Source organism: Falco peregrinus, chromosome 1, assembly GCF_023634155.1.
Source record: "Falco peregrinus isolate bFalPer1 chromosome 1, bFalPer1.pri, whole genome shotgun sequence".
Classification (NCBI taxonomy): domain Eukaryota; kingdom Metazoa; phylum Chordata; class Aves; order Falconiformes; family Falconidae; genus Falco; species Falco peregrinus.
This window is the reverse complement of record NC_073721.1, coordinates 122,753,552-122,776,238: the sequence shown is the minus strand read 5'-3', so window position 1 is coordinate 122,776,238 and position 22,687 is coordinate 122,753,552. Positions and strand designations below refer to the sequence as shown.

Here is a 22,687-nt window from a genome sequence, read left to right as displayed (position 1 = left end):
TGCTTTGCTTTGCACAAAGCAATGACCACTTCAGCCTGTGAAGTATTTATGTCTTCTCAGTTGGCCTGTGTGACTCTCAAAGCATTAACACGGCAGCGAGTTAAATGATATTTAAATTTAGGATTCAGATGACTGCAAAAACTGAAACCTCTGTGGGCTCACATATGCTTCACCACGTTTGCAGCACACAGCCGGCAATCTGTGAAACAGCCCATTGCCAACGGAAACACAAACAAGGGCTGTCAGAAAATTTCTGTTCAAAGGTCAGTAGTAAATGACAGACACTTAAATGTTGTTTTGTCTCTGTTCTACAAGCTGGGAAATAATAGGATTGGATTTTGATCAAGAACTCTGTTTTATTCCCTCCGGTCATTAGCTTTGCGGTCTCCTGTACTCTAAGACAAAATAGAGCTGATAGTAAAGTGGGGAGAGCTTTGGCGGTTCACTTGTTTTTTGGATTTTTCTGGAGTTCAGCTATCTATATACAGTGAGCACCTGTTGTCTTTGACTGGGACTCAGTCTGTTTATCCTGATGCTTTCCAATCTGAGACTGGTGCCCACCAGGCCGGTGGGCTGCTGAGCCAGACCCTCTAATATCCCGGCTCCCTGTGTGCCCCAGTGCTGTCACCTGGGGCAGACCAACACACAAAAAGTGAACATGTGAATTTTCTTATTGTTTGATAAAAGGGCACAGCAAAAGCCCTTCTGCAGGGAGCTGATTTCTGTTTTGAATGGGGAGCCATGGGTGGCCCTCATGAGGAGTCTCCTGGCTGGCAGGGTTGGGAGCAGGGTCACATCAGCTGTGAGCTGAACCTGCAGGAGAGTGATCTTGACATGCAGAATTGCAAGGATTGCGGATTTGGGTTCTGGACTATTTAAAATAGATATCTGAAGCTTTATGTAGCACAGTATCGCACCCTTACCTGTTCCTGGAGTTGAAGTGAGCAACGGAGGTGTCATGTTTGTAGGTAATTAAAGGTTGCTGCTCTCAGTCCTTACCCAACCATGTACCCTTTGCACAGTATACCTTTGTGGAGACTTCACCCTGTGTTTTAGCATCGTTTGGTCATTTCACTTCTAATAGTCCTTCCACTTCCATTATATCCCCTGAGTAATGCTGGCTTGGAGGACAGTGCAGTAAGTGACTTCTCCCTAATCTGATTTCTGATTCTTAGTGGCCTGGATAGACCAGCATTAGTTTGCTATTTCAATCTGATCCATCAGAGTCCCCTGCTGCACAGGGCTGCTCTTTTATATTCCTTACGTGGCAAAACCACAGCTCGATTCAGCTGGTCTCCAAAGCAAGGCCACCCAGGCCATGGGTGTGTGGAGCAGAGACAATTAACTGCCTCCCGCTGGGGCAGACCCAGTGCAGGAGCTAAGCAAAGCCGTCTGCTGTTGGCAAGAGCTGCTGAGGAGAAAAGGGGCCTCTGCAGGCTGTGACAGGGTGTGTGGTGCCATGCAACGATAACTGTTTATGTATTATATTAATACTTTGTCATCTGGATGCTGGCAGGGTTCACTCGACCCCTTTATCACCAGTTCTGCAAATAATGGACTGTTTCTGAGTGCAACTTGAAATAGAAATCCCTCCAGAAGCATTGGTTTTAACATGGCTGATGGAAGTTACAGCCAAGTCAGTCACCAGACATAGCTGAACAAGGTGAACAGGGTGTCAAGGTGGGGATTGGCCTGGGTTTGGGGATGGAAGATCGTTACACTCTCTTTTACACTCTCTTGTATGAAATGCCAGACTTCTCCCTGCTGTCCGAACCCTTACTGATGGATTGTAGTCTGGAAAGAGAGAAAACAGAAACAAGGGAGATACAGTGGTCTTTTCCTGAATTAAGGGACCTGAATGTGGTGGCAAGAAGCTGCATCCACCATTTCATCAGAAGATTCTTCCTGGGAATTAGGTGAGGTGGGTAGAGCACTGGGGATATGCCAGACTTGTGGGCTCCCAAGCTTGGAAGGGTGCTGCAGTCAGACGTAGTCTGTACCACCTGCCTTTGCTCCAGAGCAGCTGGCTCAGGTAAAGCACGGTGGGGCAAATCGCCACACTGACAATGTAATGGAGTGAGGGTCAGGGCAGGAATACCTCTGGGACCAGCGATTGGACTTGTTGGATTCTGGAAAAGAGCTACTTGAGTCTGGTGGAGTTTGGATGTGCTTCTAATTCCCTTTGGGGTTTCCCCTCTCATGGCTCTCTGTCAGGCATGTTCATTGCTCAGACCCAACGAGATTTCTTTACTTGGCATTGCTGGACTGCATGTCCAAACCAAATCTGCAAATCCACCGTCCTCCCTCACTCTGTCCACCGGCCCCAACCTGCAAAGGAAGTACATGATCCCCCTCAACATCAGCCAGTTCAGTTAACAGGGCAGGAAGGTGAGGAAAACAGCCCGCTTCTTCCACAGTTCAGCACGTATGTGGCTGGCAGTGGTGATGTTTTAGATTTTTGTCCGCAAGCAAGAAACAGAGACACGGCTGAGCTGACTTTTCAGGGGCTGTGGTCTCAAAGACCTTTTGCGGCTTTGCAAACTCTTTTGCAAAATCCAAAAGCTTTGAAAACTCCTGGATATGATTGCACAAATCTTGGAGCAGCATGTGCCAAAGTCAGTCATTCTGCTGCCTGTGGCACCTGTTTAGATAGCCAAGCAGCTCTGCCTGCTGCCAAGCCTGAGGCTGAAGTAAGGGCATAGGCATGAATGGGAAAATTTGCGGACTGGGAGAGGGTGGATCTTCCCATGAACTGTTGCCTGTCTCCTACTGTCACACACCAGCATCAAAGGTCTCTGCTGTGACCTTTGAGGATGATTGAGCTTAGCACGAGGAGGAAACTGCCCATGTGAGGAATATCCCTATGAACGGCGTTCTGTCGCCCTGGCGGGATCTTGACTTAGGTCTGGGCGCGGTGAGAGGCAATTGCCTTTCCAGCAGAGTCAGGGATAAGTTGGTTTGAGTCAAGAGCTTTCCGAGTACCTCCTTCACTGTGGTTTTCTCAAGCTTGGCAGCCTCCAGCGTTACTGAAATGTGACTGACGTAGGCACAGGGTGAAATGGTTCCTTCACTACCCAGGAACTAGTGCAGCTCCTGACCTGTCCCCTGTCCCACTCTGGTGCTGCAGAGCAGGAGAGGGATTTAGGAGTCCGCTGACATCTGCACCCCCCAGGAAAATCACGCTTATATATACAGATTGTAGACTGACTCTAGGACTGATGGATATGTATTATGATGATTACTGTAGTGCTTATGGAGTGTCTGGAGTATTTGGTATAAAGGCTTTATTCTTAGAAAGTTGAGCTTGGGTGTCTGAAGCTAAAAGCGGAAGTTTCTACTATCTGAAATAACTGTGACATAAGTAAAAGTGGTAGGAGACTTGTGGATTAGGTGGATTCAGCACAAAAAGCAGGATGTAGTAAAGACTGATCGGTAAGCAGTTTTCTGGAGAGTTTTCCAGGACAGGCTTACTAGAAGTACGGAGTGATTGGTAACGACTGCCTTGACTCTGCCTGGTGGGACATGTTTCCTCATGCTGGTTGTGGGAACCGAGGTGTGTGACCCTCTCGCCTTTCCAGATCACATTGTATCCAGCCAGTGACACCAGGGCTGGTTCTGGACCCAAGAGACTGGATTCCAGAGATGTGTTAAAATCTTTGCTCCTGTTTTGTGTCTGTCCCTGACACCAAGAGCTCTAGGGTAGAGTGAAAATGTGCATGAATCTTGTGGCGCTCCCTAGGTCTGGAGCCAAGACCTAAGCAGGATGCAGTCACTCATCATATTCTGCCTTTCTTTCCCAAAACTCCTGCATTTGTTGCCACCAGTCAGAGGTAATGAGAAGAGTATCCAATATCCTACAAAGCAACATGGTCTTATGTCTGTTCTCCATTTCCAAATCTTTGTCTCTGTTGTTCTGCTTATGGGTGGATCGCAAAAATAATTACCTAAATGAATCAGGCGCCAAAACACTGTAAGTGATCCTGTACTCCAAAGAATAACAATGATTAGGTCACCCTCCTAGCTTATCTCAGGTTCCCATCCTTAAAATAAGGGCAGCAATATTTTTGCTTTTAAAAGAGCAGGACGAACTTGTTCGTGTTTGAAGTATTAATTGTTGTTATTATTACTATTACTCATATGGATGACAGGGAAGCACCTAATGAATTCTGGTTATGTTACAATAGGCCGTGACTGCTATTATCATGACTAATGCAGCATAAATTTACTAGGCTGCTTGTTTATACTAATGCAAACTCCACCACATACTTGCGGTCCATTACCAACAGATCACCGTGGCCAGGAAGTTATGGTGCTGATCGTTTTGTGTTACACCTCCATCCTTTCAAAAGACAGCAGCCTTGCTCATTCAGTAGAAGTATCTTTGCATGTGCCTCCGAAGAGGAGCTGCCCAGTGTGTTCTCTCACTGCCTAGCGATGGCAGGGTCTGTCTGGAGCAATTTTTTCCCTTCTGCTTTAAAAGACACACAGAGAGAAGCAGCTTGGATTTCCAGCTGTTGATTTCAGATGCTTTCCACGGAGTGGGTCCTTTCAGCTATTAGAGAATCGTAGAGAGCGTTTCTAATTATATTCCTTAATAGTTTGCTAGAAGTGAGACCGGGGATGCGTAGGGTGACAGAATGGGACGTTACACGTCTGTATTTGGGTATGTAGGAGTGGCGTTGCCTTTGCTGTTGGCTGTCAGACAGGTGTGATGCCATTTACCCCCTTTGCAGCCATCACACGGGGAAAGAGCAGCATTACAAACGAGCCGTCCTCCCCAGGAGCTCTGCCCGATCCTCCGTGGGCTGAGCCGCATGAGCCACACACCCCTTTCTGGTTAGGGCCACCTCTTCCCGGCTGCTGCTGGCCAGTGGCCCGTACCTCCACGCCTGCATACCCATGGAGGTGTTCAGTGTTCACCTCTCCCTCCTCCCAGTGAATTCTCAGCCAAAGGCCACCTCTGAAAGTTGCCTGCGTGGTGTGTTGCGTCAGTCCCTGCACAGCCCATGATTCAGCAGTTGTACAAGTTTCATACCTGTTAGGGATGTGCCAGAAACCACAAATGTTCCTGAGCCAGCGACAGCAAAAGGAACTGGGAGTTTCCACTCAGCTGAAGACAACGTCTGCAGTAGATTTTCTCGCAAATTGGTTTCATTTCATTGCCAAGAGATGAAAGTAAGGAAAGGATGCCAAGGGATGACAGCAGGAAAGCCAGCATCTGGATTTCTAGAGCCCAGAAAGCCCAAGATCTTCAAGAAAGCAAGTGACATTACTGTGCACTGAAGTCTGTTTAAAAGAGAACAAAAGTCCTCCTTGGAAGCAAGGCCATGAAACCATTAAGTATTTTAGGAAAATCCCCAAATGTGAGATCAATTAAAAGAAGACATTCCAGAGGTGCATGGGAGCAAAAAGCAAACGTCTCTGCAGGCTTCAGCTTGGCAATACCATTATTCAAACACGTGTTGGCACAGGAGCAGTCGCCGCAGTGTGCAAGCTGTGCGTCCTGGTGCCAGACCCCAGGCAGAAGGGTTGTCCTGCTGCTGGTGCAGGGGTGGGCAAAGCAAGAAGGGGCATCTCCTGGCATCCCGCAACGCTTCCCGCCAGCTCTGTCTGCTAGAGAGCCAGGAACGCGTGCCAGCGATGGCAAGATTGCTTCTCACTTAGCGTAGCAGAGACTGGGACACAGCCTTGTTGGTTTTGTTCAACCGTTGGCTCAAGTGAGTTGAGCTGGCGAGGAGAGCTGTGTTGCGAGGACAGGGAGCCTTGTTCCCGACCTTCCTCCGGCTCCTTTGCCACCCCCTGCTCTGTGCAGGGATTTTAAGATCAATGCAGTTCAGGTGTGAGGGGGAAGGGAAGGAGTGAGCGATTGAGGGCTGGCAATAGAATAGCCAGTCTTTGCTCGGGGACCGGAGCTGCGAGGTAGCCAAGATAACAGCAGCTGGCGCGCAGCCCTCTGTAAGGGAGGGAGCAGTGGAGGTGCAGTTTGGTGGCAGGGGTCGCTGCCGGCTCAGGCCTGGGGGTAACGCTTACGCTTGGGAAAAGTGGCACTGCTGGAGATGGATGGAGAGTGCATGGGGGAGAGAAGGAGGGGACAGTGAAGAACTGAGCCTGCTCCATCCTGCGTTACCATCCTTCATTAAATTAAAACATCCCAGGCCAAGGCTGATGTTGTTGAACTTCTTGTCAGGCCATTCTCTTCTGCTTCCTCCCTCCCAAAGCAAAATTTTCTGGCAGCATGTGTTTAACAGTGTGTGTTGCAGGCAGAGATGGGGATCCCCTTGAACTGTGAACTGTTGTAGGCATGGGAATCCTCTCTAAATAGCCTTGAAGTCATTTTCCCAACACGCTTGGATTGTGAGTCTGTGCCAGATCCCCATAAGGGCTGCTTGGCTGTGATCAAACAGAAGGCTTAATGACAGGAGATGCAAATGATTGCTTCGGTTGCTGGTTAAAGATGATCTGAGCATAAGTGGGAGGCTGAGTTCTCATGGAGCTGCTCTGTGTTAGGTTGGTGCAAGGTGGGGGGTGCAGAGGGGCTGGGGGGATTCAGCCTGCGATGTGTCCTGATGTGTCTGCAGGTGACACAGCGGCTCAGCTGAGCGCAGGGGCAGACTGTGCGTATGCGGTTCGAGCAGGACTCCGAGCTCCGCCAGTGTTCGGTGTGGCTTTGAAAAAGTTGCATTTGCTAAATAATTTTAAGCATAAATTGAGTACCAGAGAGCAGGATGGTGCTGTTAGCACTGCCTGGGCTTTCCTACCGACTCCCGCAGTGCACAACCAACAGCTTACCTCCCTCTCCCTGTGTCCACACACCAGTGCACACCGCTGTGTGCCATGTTTGATAGTACAGTGTTTCACTGCTTGGTTTGGGCTTCTGCCTGGAAGAAACCACATACCTGGCACCCACCCAAGAGCTATTTATAGTAGAAGTGCCTAGAAGAGTGTGACAACTTTAGAAAACAAGGAATTGCCAAATAATCCTGTAGAGCGCAGCAAATTACCCCTCTGCCATACACACCACTAGCCCCAAATCCTAGTGAGAGTCGGTACCAAGCGGCTTAATGATGGAAACACTGCCAAGAATCAACAAGGACAGCTTGAGTCCTGCACAAAATACCACGTCATGAGCAACAGCCCATGCGACAGATCATGCGAGCTTTTTGTCCTTCTGATAAGTCCTGCGGAAACAAACCCTGGGGACATGAAGACTTGATTCTCCAGCAACACGGCAGAGTGTCTTGGAAGATGCCTCCACTCTGTAAATAGTGATCTGTTCTTCAGACTCTTCCAGTCCTCAACCCTTTCTTGGTTTTACTGCACATCTTAAAAAAAGGATCTACTAAAGAAGACAAAAACTCTCTAGTGTGACCTTGGAAATGGGTACCTGTACCTGTACCAGCTGGTGGACTGGTTGTTCCAATCAGGTCGATGCAATTTTTGCATCAGATGCTGTTTCCCCTTTCATAACTCACAGACGGCAGGTGTCTCTCTCGCCTTGTCAGGAGCTGGTGGGCAGAGGTCTGCAGGGAAACCCAGGCTTTATTTTTCACTCTGCCTGGCTGGCTGTTGCAACAGGGTGACCTTGACCCTTCCTGGGCTAAAGCAGTTCAGTGTATAAATGAGCACTGAACCCCAATACGTAAAAACAACAACAAAACCCCGACCAAACGCCCAAACCAGACATTGCCTAGCTTCTACGTGGAGCAGAGCGTCCTGTCCAGTATATCATACCGCCTCCTTCCTGGTGCTTCCCTGTAAACACCATTTACGTTGGGTGTTTATACAATCCATAGGCTCCTTACAGTTCTGCGATACCTCCACTTGTTCCACCCGCCAGACTAATTGTAACAGTCACTAAATTTGTTGCTTGCTTACTTTATGTACCTGCAATTTCCTGGTTTATATGTCCAGAGAGGTTTTGTAGTCTTTAATTTAATACTATTCATAGATTTGATTGAGTATTAGTTAACTTCGTAAAGCACCTTAATGGGCAGTCTCTTTTTAATTATATATGGCAAAACCTATAGAAACAAAGGAGAATTGACCCAATTTGTTATAGCTGGTTTACAAAGAGCCCTTGAGGTGACTGAGCATCACTTTCTCTCTTTATTGTATTTCACACGTTTCCCAGCTCCTGGCAATTCAGGATAGGAGTCTAACCTCTTCCCTGAAGCAGCCTCCCCATGCAGTGCGGCTGCTCCTTCTCCCTCCAGCACCGAGCCAAAACCCAACAGCTTGGCAGTTATTTTAGGCAGGAGGAAGACGACTGACATAGTCTCGTGGAGTTTTGTTTTCTCGCTGCTTCCTGGAAAGGTGCAAAACACTGTTTTTCTGAATGCTGCTGCATACTGTGAGACTTTGCCTGTGCTCGTGGATCCAAACACTTTATACACACAGTGCCTTGCCCGAAAACGATTTCCCTGTGCTCTTCTCAAGTCTCCAGGCTCGCTGCTTGCTCTCACTGCCAGCTTCTCTGCTTTTCTTTGTCTGTCACAGGCACGCAAACCTGCAAAATAAGAGAGAAACTTCTCTGCCAGAAACCTGGGTGGACACCTTTCTCGATGCAGCGTGTGCCTGTGTTTCAGCTGGAGGCTGCTGTTGTCACAGCACCAGCTGATCAAGTTTGACTATTTCCTAAAATATCTTAAAAACCACTTTAAATCCTGTTGAACTTGTAATGCTATCACATCTATCGTGGAAAGGACCAAGAAGAATTTCCTGCAACTTTACAATGGCTAAATGACTCTGTATGGGTTAATGTATCTCCTTTGTGCAGCAAAAGCTGCCATAAGCGTTGAGATAATCTCTGCCCTCTTTGAGTTATCCATCAAACGCTGTCTGGCGCATCAGTGAAGTGTAAGATACAGCTCCGGTTTGTATAGTTAGAATATGTTTGAATATCAGCTACACCATATCCTGAACGCAGCGTTAATTAAACAGAATGGCCCTGCTTCAGGCCCCAATGGACTAGCATCCACATGGCAACTGTGAGCCTTGTCGGCAGCAAGAGATTAAGGAATTAATTGGCAGGGTTAATCTTCATGTCAGGGTTGGAAATGAATTGTTAATTTGTTTGGATGAGTGCAAAGTCCTCTCCCAGCGATGGCAGGTGGGATCACATGAGAAAAGCCTGCGAAGCTGCCCTTCCTGGGGACCTTCCTATTTAACGCCTCCTGCAAACAGACCTCTCAGATTCTTTGCCCCTGATGTGCGAGACTCCTGTGTGGGGTCGGAGGAGCAGGTTGTGCCCCTCACGTGTAAGCTCACGTCCATGCAGATGACAGCACAGCTGCTCTGGGCCGTGAGATGGGAGAGAGACTGGCTGCAGCTTGGGAGGGCCCCTTCGTGTTACGGCTTTTCTTTCGGATCTTGCTTCCTTGTGCTAAGCAGATCTGATTGCTGCATTGCAGATAGGTAGTGGATCAGGCCAACCTGCTCGAGGATCTCAGGGTGAGGGAGAGATGTGCTGACACCGAAATGCCGCTGTTGGGGCAAGTGGTACCAGCCTTGCACACAGCATGCTAAACTTGGTAGGTCTGTATGGACACTAAACCCTCTCAGATGTTTCTCTCTGCCTCCAAGACACTGTGTATGAGAATCTGTCAGATCAGTTAATGCTTTTCCATTTCTGTTCCCCTTTCACACTCAGGATAGCAGAGTATTTTCCATTTTAGGATCTTTATAATCTGTTAAGGGCTAGTGCATTGGTCACATCACATTAAGACAGGAGAAAAGCACTTCAGGGCTTAAATTATTTAAATGAAAATGTAACTTTTTGTCACTTGTCCTCTCTTTCTTGCATTGATTAATCTAATTAGTTTAGCAATAATAGGCACTTTCTCCTCGTGCTGCGGTCTGATATGTTGTGACTGACATAACCTGGTTCTAGATGTGACATCAGATAGGACTGGCCTAGGAAACCTGGGATCTTTCTGGCTGTGAACGATCCTGTTTAAGACTGCAGTCAAAATACTCCCCTGTTGCCCGTGCTTCATTTCCCACCATCAGCTCTTACACCTGCTCTTCCATTCTCCCTGAAGCAGAGCTGAGGGAAGTGTGCGTTCGTGTTCCCCAAAACTGCGGTACCGCTGTGCACAGCACACGGTGCTGCAAGGTCTGACCTGAAGACGTGTACGACAGAAGGTCGGGTCACAATTACAGTCTCAGCTGCTGAAGTTAATTTGTAAGAAGTTGCTATTATATGTATGCAAGATATGCTCCTCATTTTTGGAAAAGTCTTTGTGCGTGTATATAAATACCACACAACTGGGCACTGAAATACAGGTACAATCACCTCCTGTTGTTGTCTGTAACCGTCGGTGGCAAGCCACCTCCCTCTGTGCCCAGCGCCTTATTTATGGGGAGGCTGATGCTCTTCCAAGGCACTGTAAAACAATGAGGTTTTCATAGCCACAAATGTTTGGCTGGGTTTAGCTGAAATATCTGCATCCTGTCTGCGCACATTGTGTGTCACCGCGTCTGGTACCAAGTCCTGCCAGTAAAAGAAAGGAGCCGGGGGTGAGTGGTTGTTTTTGATGTTCAGGTTAAATACCCTCCCAGAGGAGTGCTCGCTGCTGGGTCAGTGTCCTCTGCCTGACACCAACCACTTCTCCTTTCCATACCTACCCCATTTCCCCACTCGTCCACCTTCCATCCCACAGCCCCCACACTGACGACTGCCTATTGTTTTTACCTCTGTTCTCATTCTATTTAGTAAGACTAGAAACGTCTCCACGCTGCTCTCCCCATCTGCGTGAACCCGCAGAGACTGCCGCCCCAGTCTGAGGCTGTAAGCAGAGCATCAATGAGCAGTTTTGCTGGAGAGTGGAGAGCAGGGCAAGGCTGCCCGCAAAGGTCTGGGACGCTGAGTAAAGCGAGAGGCAAAGCGGAACGGCTGGTCTGATGTTTGGGTGATGCTTGATGTTCGGTTGCCACAGCTGCTGAGCGCCAAGTGAAAATATAACTGACCTAACTGGGTATCCAAATCTGACCAAGGCTGCTTGTTATTTGAGATCACAAATAAGAAGAAACTCGGCCACCAATTGACACAGCAACTATCTTGTGCATTTGTATAGAAGTATTTTGGGCTGCTCTGCATTCTTCAGATTGAGGCAATCAATTTGTAGGTGTCTGTCAAGCACCAGCACTTGCTCCCACTTTCACCTTACGTTTCATGTTCTCCTCACCCTACAGGCAGCCAGATGGTTGAATGTAAGCCCAAACTAAGAAGGATTTTCTCTTTTCTTTTGAAGGGATGGGTGCTCAGAGATTTATCAGCAATACAGTCGTACTTAATCAGATGGAGTATGCCCTGTGTAACTAAGGCAGCCCACGGCATGTTGCTGGCATGAGCAGCTACCCTAGGAAAGTCCTGCTCGAGTTGCCTTTTTGTATTCCATGTAAAACTGTGCTTTGCGGGATTTTGACTTATCATTATTAGTCAGCTGTCCAGAAATGCCAGTAACGTGATGGTCTAGTACAGCTTTGGTGTATTATCATTTCATATTAATTGTTTAGAAATTACGGCCACTACATAATTTGGAATGAGACTGTCATCCTGTCTATGCCACATATAAAATTTTAGTATTAAAATTGAATGACTGGGTTCATCATAGTTCTTTAATCTACTTTGTGCAGTAACCTGTACTATCCATATTGATACTAACATACTATAAACTCAGCTTTAGACAACACAGCAGTTCGGTACCTGGTTTCTATGTCCCTGTGCTCATTTACTACCCTAAGGAGAGTACTGAAAATCAGAATTTTACTAGAAAGCAGGCATTTCTGCTTTTTGGTGGTTTTGGGGTAGTAAAGCAATTGGTTATCTTTAAATCAACTTTGTCTGCAAACTGTGCTCTCCAAACACTTCTTTATTGATACGTATACAAATATAGTAGAGATTTTACAAAATGAGTTACCGTTAAAATTGGGTGGTGGAGTAATGGAACATGTTATTTTGATAGTTTGGAACACGTCCCAGGAGTTGTTAAATGATCTCTCTTACTCTGTATGTGAATTGTGTGTTCCCATGCGAACATCAGAAGTATCAGAGCTGCAAACACAAGCCTGCAGTATCTGCTCTATCCCTGTATGGCAGAGCACATAATTTACTCCCTGTTTAAACACTGAACATATGTTAATAGACAAGTGCGTCAACAGAAATAGTCCCCTATAAAACTTAACAGTGGATGAAGTGGAATTGCTGCTGTGAACTTAGGATATTTTAGGATTATGTAGTAGAAGGCATTTTAGAAATTAAGACCAGAATTTGAGGTTTTGCGTTTTCCTTTCTAGTCATGACCCTTTCTGCAAGCTCCGGTGCTTGAGCATGTGATCCTGAACAGCATCTCCACCTGTATTTTCCAAGGAGAGGTTTGCAGTCTTCCCTCAAAAGTGGAAACAAGAAATCAACTGTTCCATTTGTTGTTCCTCAGATCTTTAAGGAGCAGGACCCTGACAGAGATTTCATCATCTCATTTGTGACTCAGGTAAGCTATGTGGTAGACATCATTTTGTCATTTGCTTTCCCATGGTACGAGATACTCTGCTTTACAGTCATTCTGTACTATGTCTGATATATTTAGACCAATGAACTACGTAGTAAAGATCATAATGTCTAAAGGAAACACAATAAAATACACTGTAAGATTAATACACGAGATGAGAAATGCAGTTGGAGCACACATCCTGCCACTTCAATCATTATAGGTAATGATATCCACAATTAAGTCCCGAATATTATATATTAACTATAGGTGGGAACAGGCCAGGTTTGATGAATTTTCCCAGTTCTTGGTTATGTATAGTTCAGGGAACTAAAGCAGTGACAGATGAAGGCAAAGCTCCCAGATAAGAATTAAGCAACCTATGTGTTCCGAGCTGGTAGAATGCAGGTATTTCTTGACATCGCAGCTATTTGTCTTAGAGAGACCAAAACAGAGATGAACCGGTACTATGTAGGTTTGACACTTTTATTAACAAAGAACCCATGGGGCTCATTCATTAGTACAAAATACAATCATGTTCCTGTATGTTAAACAGCAAGTTTTTTTTTTTTAATTTTGTCTTTTTTAAACTGTTTCACAGTTAAAAAAACAAAGCCCCTGCATATTGAACTTATTATTGTGCAAACAGTAATTATTTTAAGGATCAATTTCTGCACTAAGCCAAGTGTCAGAGAGCAGAATTTAATCTTGTTTTCACCCCTCCTTTGAAGGGCCACGTGTGCTTCCTAAGAAACACATTCTATTTGTCTTTTTTGCAGCAAAAAATCTAAGGCCACAGTTTATCTGCAAACAATAACAAACAACTCAAAGATATTTTTTTTTTTTGGGGGGGTGGGGAAAGCACATCTTTACCCTTCATGCTCGTTTGCTTGACCCTTATTATACCAGGTAGCACACATCACCTATTGGGTATTACAGTCCAAAAAAGCACCTAATGTTCTTCAAGCTAGTATTCTGAATTCTTAACATGCAAGTTAATACACAGCCACATTACTTTTCAAGTAACTATAATGGTATCTGTTTAAGGAAAATATGCTTGTTCCCTTTCCAGGTGATGTGAATGAAAATCCTGCACTGATTGTATGGGCATGCCACCACTTAAATAGAAAGGCATGAGAGCTACATCTCCAGACTGAAGTTAAATACTAATTTTTTAGGATATCCTTTCTAAAACATGCACTCAAGTTTTGGTTAAAGCTGCTTTTGCTATAGAAGACAATACTTAAAACTTGCAAATGAAAAAAATAACTGCAGTTTGGAAACATGAATCTCAATCAGCAAGTCTTTTACACTGATGGAAAAGTGACTTTATGTGCTACAAATTAAGACAATGTAAGGAAGTCATACTAAAAGACTAAAAATATGTATCTGAGTATGCCTCTAGAAAAATCCCTGCTTCTTAAATGAAGACAGATTTCGTAAAAAAACATTTAAACTTTTTTTAACTGCAGTTATTGATGAAATGAAGGAAACTCAATTACTATTTTTGTAGTGATCAGAAAGTACAATGTTTTTACCGCATGAAGCACCAGATTTTAGCCCCAAACCCTTCTGTAAGACGTATGGAGTAGTTCTAGTAGTTTGAAATCCCCTGTAGTTTAAAGACTTGACTGTAAACGTGTGTACTGAGAATGCTGTGTTTCTGCTTCTTTAAGTGATCTCTTGATGGTGGCTTACTTATTCCAGTTAATGCTTGGCAGGAAGCAAACGTTCTACTTTAAAGGAAGGCAGCAGAAGGGCCAAGTAAAATGCTGTGCCTTCACTCTTAGCAGCAACAAACTCTCACTATTCTAAATGACCTGAGGAAGAAAACATTAAAATATTGCACCAAAACAAAATTAAACAGCAAAAACAAACAAGGAAACACACTAACAAAAAACAGTATGGATAGCAAATGACTAGTGCAGCCCCTGACAATAGATCTCTACACAAAAATGCAGGAGTAATGAAAAGCTTTGTGCCATTACCAGAGGATTTTGTTCCCCTGATGTCTGCTTTCACTTCGGTTATAAGCTATGTCTATTCTGGGTATATTTACACCTCTCCCTATGACTCCTATCGCATTCACTAACCACAGAAACCATTTAGGGTCCTTTTTAGAACCTTGAAGTATACGGGAGCTTTAACGAGACTTTATTTTGGCCTAAAATCTGACCAGAAGTAAATATCCAAAACAGAGGTAGGCTTATAAAGGCTTCTGAATAAATAAGTATTGTCCATTTTGCCGAGTATACCTGCTGCTGGCAAAAGGATTCTCCCTTGCCATGCTTCCCCTTACCATGCTATCCATAGGCTTAAGATGCAGAAAAAGAACTCACAGTAGAAGAGGCTAGAACAATTCCCTTAAGAAATCCCTTGAAAGAAAGCACAGTGCATAAGCTCTTATTAAAGTTCAATTCTCTTTTACATACTTGCATCTTTCATTCAGTAAATGGTTGCCTTCATAATATTGCGTAATAGCTATTCTGTCAGCCATGATGTCTTTAGAATCATTATGAATGATGAAATAGTACCGCTTGGCAGTTGTTAGAAGAGCAGGTTCTCATGAAATACAAAGTTAACCTAGAGCGAAGACTTCACATTTAGTAGTGTTCCTTTTTTGGATGCAGACAGTGCAAAACTGAAGCCCCTTGAACACTGGAATCTTTTGGAAATGTTTTCTTACCCCACGTTCTGCTCTACTATGCAAGTTCTACTACAGAAGTTCTCAACATCACGATGTAAATTCTTCCAGAGTGTTCCGAACAAAATATAAATTCTTCTCTTCAGAAGATCCTTACAGCTCCTCCTCGTACTTTATGTAGTATATCCACTTTTTAGAAAGCATTCAGTGTTTTCAGGTACTTCTCAAGTATCCTGAGCACAGCTGCTCCGACAATATCCTCTGTGCAGACTAATCCAGCAGATTCTTTTCCATCACCAAACATGCTCATACCTCCCTCTCCATTTTCCTTTGCCTTTCTTGTACACAGACATAAGTTTTGAAAAAGAAAACCATTTCCTTTTTAGCTGCACTATCAGCTTAAGCAGCAGAAAGATTAAGACATTCATCACAATGATGCTCTTTACAAATCCTCTTCAGAGCATGAATGAAACAGGCTGAATTTCTTCTACATCAGTTGGATGTGGATCAATCTACAGAGAGAATAATAGCAACAATTACTGCCTATAATGCTTACATTTCTGTATGCGGGTTTTGATATTTTTTTTTCCATCCGACAATAAAACCACCACCTGCTGTTTATTTTTTTACCTCTGAATAAAGAGGTGGAGGCTGAAACCGGAACTCTTGTATGTAAGCAAAGACAGGACAACACAATTGTTCCTCACAGTCAATTGGTGGTGGATAAGCAGGAACATGTCTGGAGAACTCTTCCTCAGACACTACATCAGCATAATTTGGTGGTGCTGAAACACAAGAGATGCTCCTGTCAAATTTCAAACTATTCACTCACAGCAAGACAAGTATGTATTACAGTATCCAAGACCAGGAAGACTGTATTAATTAAATATTGTATGATTGTCAAATTGTATCAAGTGCACTGTACTCAAATACTGTAACTAGAGTTATGTTTTTAGTAAGCTTAGGTGGGTGATTCAGCAGGAACACTACAGATGCTTTTAGGGCTACTCCAGCAACAAACCTGTGCTGTATCAAGGTATATTCAGTAATGATTAAAGTGCCTACCTCCAAAGTAGAATTCCCACTATCAGAAGTTAGTTACTTTAAATTCAGCTGAAATTAGACAGGGATAAAGAAAGACTTAAAGGCTGGAGCTGGGGTATCCTCACCAATCTTTTTTTGGTTCTTGACTTAGATTCATATGCCTCACTTCTCATGAGTCATGAGCCTATATCCCTAGAAGCGCCCTTAAACTGGGCACTGCTATCCTCCTGTTGTAGACAGTACTATGATGTATTACGACGAGTTCAATAAGTATTACCTTCAGGGTGTTCTGGCATGGTCAATGCCAGCCAACTCATATCCATACTAAACTGGCTGGTAATGCTGGAGTTTCTGCTTGAAAATCCAATACATGGAATAGTGCCAATCACCAGAGGCATTTCAATCATCAATTTCTTAGCACCAGGAATATGGATATACACCTATGTGACAACCCACAAATGAAAGAAAAAAAAACATCATAAGACTCCATTTGAATTGCTGCTCCTAGACGCCACCCTACTCCCTATACTGCAGCTTGTCTAAAAGTTAGGAGGTTTCTCATCCCAGGTATGTTTAGCTAATACTCCTGGCACCTTTCCGTATTTTCCAGCAACCTCCCCCTTTCCATACCTTGTCTCTAGATAAGATTGAAAAAATACAAAACAGTTTGACAAAAATAATTATGCACTTGATTTTCAGTCCCATCTTTCCATTTCTGACAAGAGTCACTAAAGGAACCCATTCAGCTTGAACTACTTTCCCCTAATAACCTCTGCAGGTCTAAAATTAAGCTGCTTCCTCCTCAGAAACGTTTTTCCATTGTCTCCATTATTCCTATGTCTCTATTTCAGAATCGCCTAATGATCTACAGCCTCTCATACGATATGTGGCATTTATTTATATTTCTTGTTCTCAAATTTAAAATCTAATAGCTGCTCAGTAGAGAAAATTCTTCTGTTCCCAACTCAACGTAGTAGTCTAGAATATGTACATTTGTAATAAAAATCCATACTTACAGCTAATGAATATTCTACTCTAATAATACAGCAGTCAAGTATAGAGGGGGATACAGGTGGGATTTTCAGAGTTTTCCCATTCCAGGTATCTGTACTCCCAGAGGCAATATGGTTTCCTCGGACATTGGCAACCATCTGTCGGAAAGTTTTTGTCTTCCCACTGGCCAGGTAAGTTTGTGTTTGGAAAATGGCAGCTTTTGGAACAATCAAACGAGAAGAGCAGTTCTCAATTTCTGCATAGATTGGTATGGCTTCCCCTTAAAGACAGAAAAAGTTCAATGAATAATTTGTATTTACCAACTTTCCTCTGGGAGTATCAAAGCATGTTACGCAGCATGTACATCATCTGCAATGTTATGAGAACAGTGCTTGTTAGTTTCCTCAAGCTAGGTAGTTGGGTTTTTTCCCCAGAGTGGTATCCAGACAGAATTATAGCCACCTACTATATTTTACGTATAAATAATGATTCATTTTGAAACATTAAGCATAATATGAACAAGCTATAAAAGCTTTATTTGCAAATTACATGCCAATCTTCCTTTTATATAGTACTAACTGAATTTCAGAATGTTTTATTTCCTCAATGTATCTAATGTTACCAAGATGACAAAGAAGCTGCTAAAGCTCATTCTTACAGAAGTGTAAGCCTACACAAACAGGACATAAAAACCTGATTACATCCCCAATTAAGTATTTTATCCCAAATAAAAACATTTTGTTGTTCTTTATACTCAAATGTACATGGCTTTTCATTAAGATTACTGACTAACAGGACTTCCTTTCAATTTATATTCCCAAGGGGGGAGTGAGGGGAAAGGCAAGATTATTTTTGTTAAAGCAAGTTCATATAGATCTCAATTTACTACCTACTAAATGGAACTATTCTTTCAACTATAAAGTGTTGGCTTCAGAGAGATTAAAAAAAAAACCTATTAGATGCTTAACAGTCACATTTTCAAGGTAACTACTCTTACCATTACAGTATCCCTTCCTCTCAATTTTGGCACTGAGAGACACTGGCCCAGAGGTGAAAAACCAACAGCCAACCATCTTCTCCTGACTTCTTAGAACAGGTGTCTATAAAATATAGAGTATTTTTCATTTTATGTCATAAAGCTATCAATCAGTTGCAGTTTAATGTTATGCGTATCAGTCATTGCAATCTAGCTCTAAAATCCACTTCATTTGAATCACTGTATTACTCCATGCAACTGGAGTTTTGCCATGACGTAAAATGGAACCAAGGTTTGGCTAGCTGATCATACAGCTGTTTTAAAATCCCAGTCTGCATCATACCTATGAACTAGGTAACACAGAGACCAATCTGCGTTTGAATGTAATCTGTCTTCAAAAAGACTGAATAGCAAATTTTATACGTGTGATTTTTTTAAAGGTCTGACGGAGTACTGCAGTATTTATGCCCACACCCCTCAGTGCGGAAGAATGCAGAATTTGTTTCATCTGCAACCAACTAATAGTTAAGCAGGTAAACTGTTTTTACCTTTGTATCCTTCATAAGAAAGGATAAATGTACACACGCTGCGTTAAAGTGATGCATCTTCATAACTTGCAAGCCACACAACCCCCAAAAAATTTAGGCTCATGACAAAAACTGTCTTAATTATTCGCAGAAGGCTGTCACATTAGATGACATTTACACTGTCTACTGTTAAGTTTTCATTAGAATAAACTTACAACATACACAAGTACGCATCAAAGGTCCAAGCCAGGATTCAAGCTACTTAAAACAATTTACTAGGCCCAGTCAGTACCATTATAAAGTCTAAGATTTGTGGTTTGCACTTTTTTGGTGCTAGCCTTGGAATGAATTAAGATAGATGCTGCCTACAGTATGTGCCCCACAGCCCTCTCCCATGCAATTATCTATGGTCTACTTCATCCTTGCAGTATCTGGATGTGCTGTCTCCATACTCTTTTAACACACGCTGCTGAATATTAAAGACTATTCTGCTTACAGATGCCACTGCCAAAATACTTCTCTAAGTTCTTTCTAGAGAGAAAGATTAAAATGTAAGCATATAAAGAGGAAAAAAGCCCTGTTCAAAACATCTCTTAGCTATGTTCACATCATGATGAAATGTTAAAATTATCCTAGGATTTTAAATAAAATAGAAATTACTCATTCATATTTAAATGATAACCATTTAGATCCAGTTGCTATCATGAAAGTGCAAGGTATAATTTTATATTATTTTCATAATATGGGTTGAGATAAAAGAATCCAGCTCATTAGCTTCCATCTTGCCTATTTTCTCATTACTTAATGCCTGATCTTTCTTACTACTCTACAGTATTTCTAGTGATTATTAGAAACTCAATGCTTTAATGTGGCCAAATCTGTCATAAGGAAATAACTGAAAAGATCTCTGAAGCAGCTGCATGCACACACTTAAATGTTAGAAAACGACATGCAAAATGGAAGGATACGTAACATAATGGCCAGAGCATAAATGACAAGCTGGGCATGATTAATACTCTTCTATAATTACTGTTCCTCAACCTACTATTATTGTAGAGTTTAGGACACTGCAGCCCTGTGAATGTAGTTGCTCTGGTAAGAGTAACTACTTTAGGCTTGTGCATTATTATTATTAAGCCTTATTTATGCATCTGAAGCCTGCACAACTTTTTGGCAAGAGCATCTCTGCCAGCAGGAATGTAATCAATGGTATTAAAAAAAGCCACTCTGTTTGCTATTCACACAACCTAAGATCATCTATTTATAGAGAAAAGCTTAGGGAGCTTATATGCTTTCAGAAGTCAGAAAATGACACTCCAGAATAACATGGAAATGGTTATGGCTGGATGTGAATGCTTCTTGGAAATGATTTTTTTGCAGCTGGCTTTAAAGGGGGGAGTAGTGGAGGACCCTCTTACCAATAAAGCTGGTGAGCTGACGTCGATATGGCTAATGACCTGAAGCTCTGTCTGTACACTTTGATCAGGTGCTGCAGGCCTCTCCAGAACTGCTTTCACGTAGTATTGGATACTGCCGTACTTCCCAGTAAAAGAGGTCACCAGAGGTCTGAAACAAGCCGTCATGAAAGCATTACCGTAAGTTTATAATTCAGTTCCAAACATCAATGCTTCCTGTGTACATAAATGTTTACCAATTTACAGCTGGTACTTTTAGGGCCTTAGGGAAACCAGAGCGAACAAGGCATGTCTATGTGCTGGCTGATTAAGACAAACATATAATGCTGACCTATCTGTTTGATATTAAAAAAACCAACACCCACAAGTCCAGTTACATTACGTTAATGTTCCACAAAGAGCAGTGTCCAGCACAATCCATTCAGACTGGATTATTTAACTTACTCTTGAGGGAGTTGAAAGCTGAACGGAAATTCATGTCTTCCATCTAGAAGAATTAAGCTTTCCTCACCTGTAGGATAAAAATGAGTAGTATGTTTTAGTTATTCCATAAATAGAAGAACAAAGCAGATGCTTTTATAAATTATTTATGTATAAAAACACCCAGATGCAGGGGACTAGGAGAAGTTTTTATTGATCCCAGTGGGTTCTGGATTGGAGCCCATGCTTTATTTATGCTGGGATGCAATTTCAATGAAAAAATCAAGGAAACACGGAGACCTTGAGTTTCAGTTCAGGACTCTGGCCAATTTCTAATCCAAAATGGCTTCTGGAAAGCATAAACTAAGTTTCTTTTCCTTTTCCCAGGGCAGCCATTAATCTACTTTTTCAATTAGCAATTTAACCAATTTTTGTGCTAAAAAGGTCAGCATTATTAATTGCTATTAATATACGTACTCGACATATTCATAGAGGGCCTCCTGTTACACAATTTTAAAAAGGCCTACATTTACTTTTCCTGCAGATAAACCTGAGATGCGTTTCACCCTTCCAGAACAAAACACCATTTCCTTTTTATTTTCCAATGCAGCCACAGTGCTGCAGCGTCCGAGTGACTAAACCGCCAGCTAGAGACCCAGGCAACGAAGGGCTGCCCCCGCTTTCCGAACCCGCTGCAGGAGGAGCCGCCGCTTCTCGTGCCTTCCACGGGCAGCTCCACAGACGCTGGGGACAGAGCCCCGCGACCACGAAGGCGCCGGGGGTGTAACCCCCGCCCGTGGCTCCCAGGGCAGCCAAACCCCCGCCCGTGGCTCCCAGGGCAGCCAAACCCCTGCCCGTGGCTCCCAGGGCAGCCAAACCCCCGCCGGCAGCCGACACGGAGCGTCGGACAGGCAGAGCGCCACCCGCTTGCTGCCAGCCTTGTTCCGCATTTTCCAGCCGTTTATGGGAAGAACCCAGTGACTCGGCGAAGTTGCAGCAAGCCCCTCCGGGCGCACCGGTGGAGGCTGCAGCCGCAGCAGCCGGAGGTGTGCCCGTCCCCGCCGACAGGGCGCCTACCCAGGCCTCACGCTGCGGTGCCGGCTCCCCCCCGGGAGGGCGCTTCAACCCTCGCCCCCCCTCCCCCGCCCCCGGGAGTAGGAGGCGGCCGCCTTCCCGCGGCGGGTGCCCCCGGCCCCTCCGCCGCCCCGGGGAGCAGGGGCACTCGGCCCCGGAGCCCTCCCCCGCGCAGGAGGCGCCCGCGCCCCCCCGGTCTCACCCCGCGGCGGCGGCAGGCGGTCCCGCCGGCTCTCACAGGGCGGCCGCCAGGCACCCCCCCGCCGCGGTCCCCGCTCCCCCCGTCGCGGCCGCCCCTCACCTTCGGGCGGGTCCCGCAGCAGGCTCTGCCGGATGTCCAGGTACCGCACCTCCGCCTCCCGCCGCGGCCCCGGCCCCGGCGCCCGCACCGCCGCCCCCCAGGTTCCCGCCCCGGGGACGGCGCCCGAGCTCTCGCTCCAAGCGACGCGGGCCCGGCCGGCGGCCTCCAGGCGCAGCCCGCGAAGCGGCAGCGGGCCCGCCAGCTCCAGCAGCACCTGGCCCGACACCGTGTCCCCGCTGCAGTAGCCGCCGCCGCCGCCGCGCCGGGCCTCGTCCTCCAGCACCAGGGCCAGCGTCTTCACCGTCCCGCCGGCCCCGGGGCCCAGGCCCGGCCCGGCCGCCGCCATCGCTCCCCGGCTGCGGGGGAAGCCTGCGGCCGCCGTCCACGGTTGCTTTAAAACCTGCCCGTCTGCGCCAGCGCCCGCAGCGGATAGTCCCGCCCCGGCCCGCTTCTCATTGGCCGCTCCTCAGCTCCTCACCCAGCCATTCGCCGCGGGCTGCCCCGGGGCCCCCTCCTCATTGGTTCCTCGGCGTGTGCACGCTCTGAGCGCGTCACGCTGCGTGATCACCGCGGCGGAGCCAATCGGGTACGGGTGGCCGCGCGTGGACAGCGCTCTGATTGGCAGAGTGGCCGCAGGTACCTGACGAGAGGGCCAATGGCACGGCACAGCTACCACGTGCACAGCCTGTGGGTAAACAGGCAGCGAAGGGGCGGGGCAGGACGGAGGGGCGGGGCCAGGGAGCCGCGCGGGGCGGGGCGGCGCGGGGCGGGGCGGCGAGGGGTGGTGAGGCGAAGCCAGGCCGGG

General features: G+C 45.4%; 1 protein-coding gene and 2 long non-coding RNA genes across 4 annotated transcripts in view; 2 read left to right on the top strand and 1 right to left on the bottom strand.

Annotated features, from left to right (window-relative positions):
* Positions 1-12,876, top strand: part of LOC114013569 (uncharacterized) — an 83,298-nt gene extending 70,422 nt beyond the window's left edge. The window contains exons 3-4 of the long non-coding RNA XR_003556616.2: positions 12,298-12,491; positions 12,588-12,876. This is a non-coding gene — a long non-coding RNA (uncharacterized LOC114013569). The remainder of the gene's footprint in view (positions 1-12,297; positions 12,492-12,587) is intronic.
* Positions 12,877-12,960: 84 nt separating this feature from the next.
* Positions 12,961-22,480, bottom strand: ARRDC4 (arrestin domain containing 4). The gene is made up of 8 exons (XM_055814142.1): positions 21,883-22,480; positions 20,532-20,598; positions 20,091-20,238; positions 18,167-18,269; positions 17,193-17,449; positions 16,454-16,616; positions 15,763-15,917; positions 12,961-15,644 (listed from the first exon to the last, which is right to left on the bottom strand). Exons 1-8 carry the CDS (start codon positions 22,226-22,228, stop codon positions 15,588-15,590), a joined length of 1,296 nt encoding a protein of 431 aa, XP_055670117.1. The 5' UTR covers positions 22,229-22,480; the 3' UTR covers positions 12,961-15,587.
* LOC114013567 (uncharacterized) overlaps positions 18,249-22,687 on the top strand; it is a 49,442-nt gene continuing 45,003 nt past the window's right edge. For both annotated transcript variants that reach the window (XR_003556612.2, XR_008748782.1), the window contains exons 1-2: positions 18,249-18,678; positions 20,159-20,267. This is a non-coding gene — a long non-coding RNA (uncharacterized LOC114013567). The remainder of the gene's footprint in view (positions 18,679-20,158; positions 20,268-22,687) is intronic.

Bases quoted from the DNA above. Each gene is read 5' to 3' on its own strand.
- ARRDC4 (XM_055814142.1), bottom strand. From the start codon at position 22,228: ATGGCGGCGGCCGGGCCGGGCCTGGGCCCCGGGGCCGGCGGGACGGTG. The intron at 20,599-21,882 runs GTGAGGGGCGGC...TTTATCCTACAG, and splicing joins GCTGCGGGACCCGCCCGAAG to GTGAGGAAAGCTTAATTCTT. The intron at 15,918-16,453 runs GTAATACTTATT...CTTGTGTTTCAG, and splicing joins CATGCCAGAACACCCTGAAG to CACCACCAAATTATGCTGAT.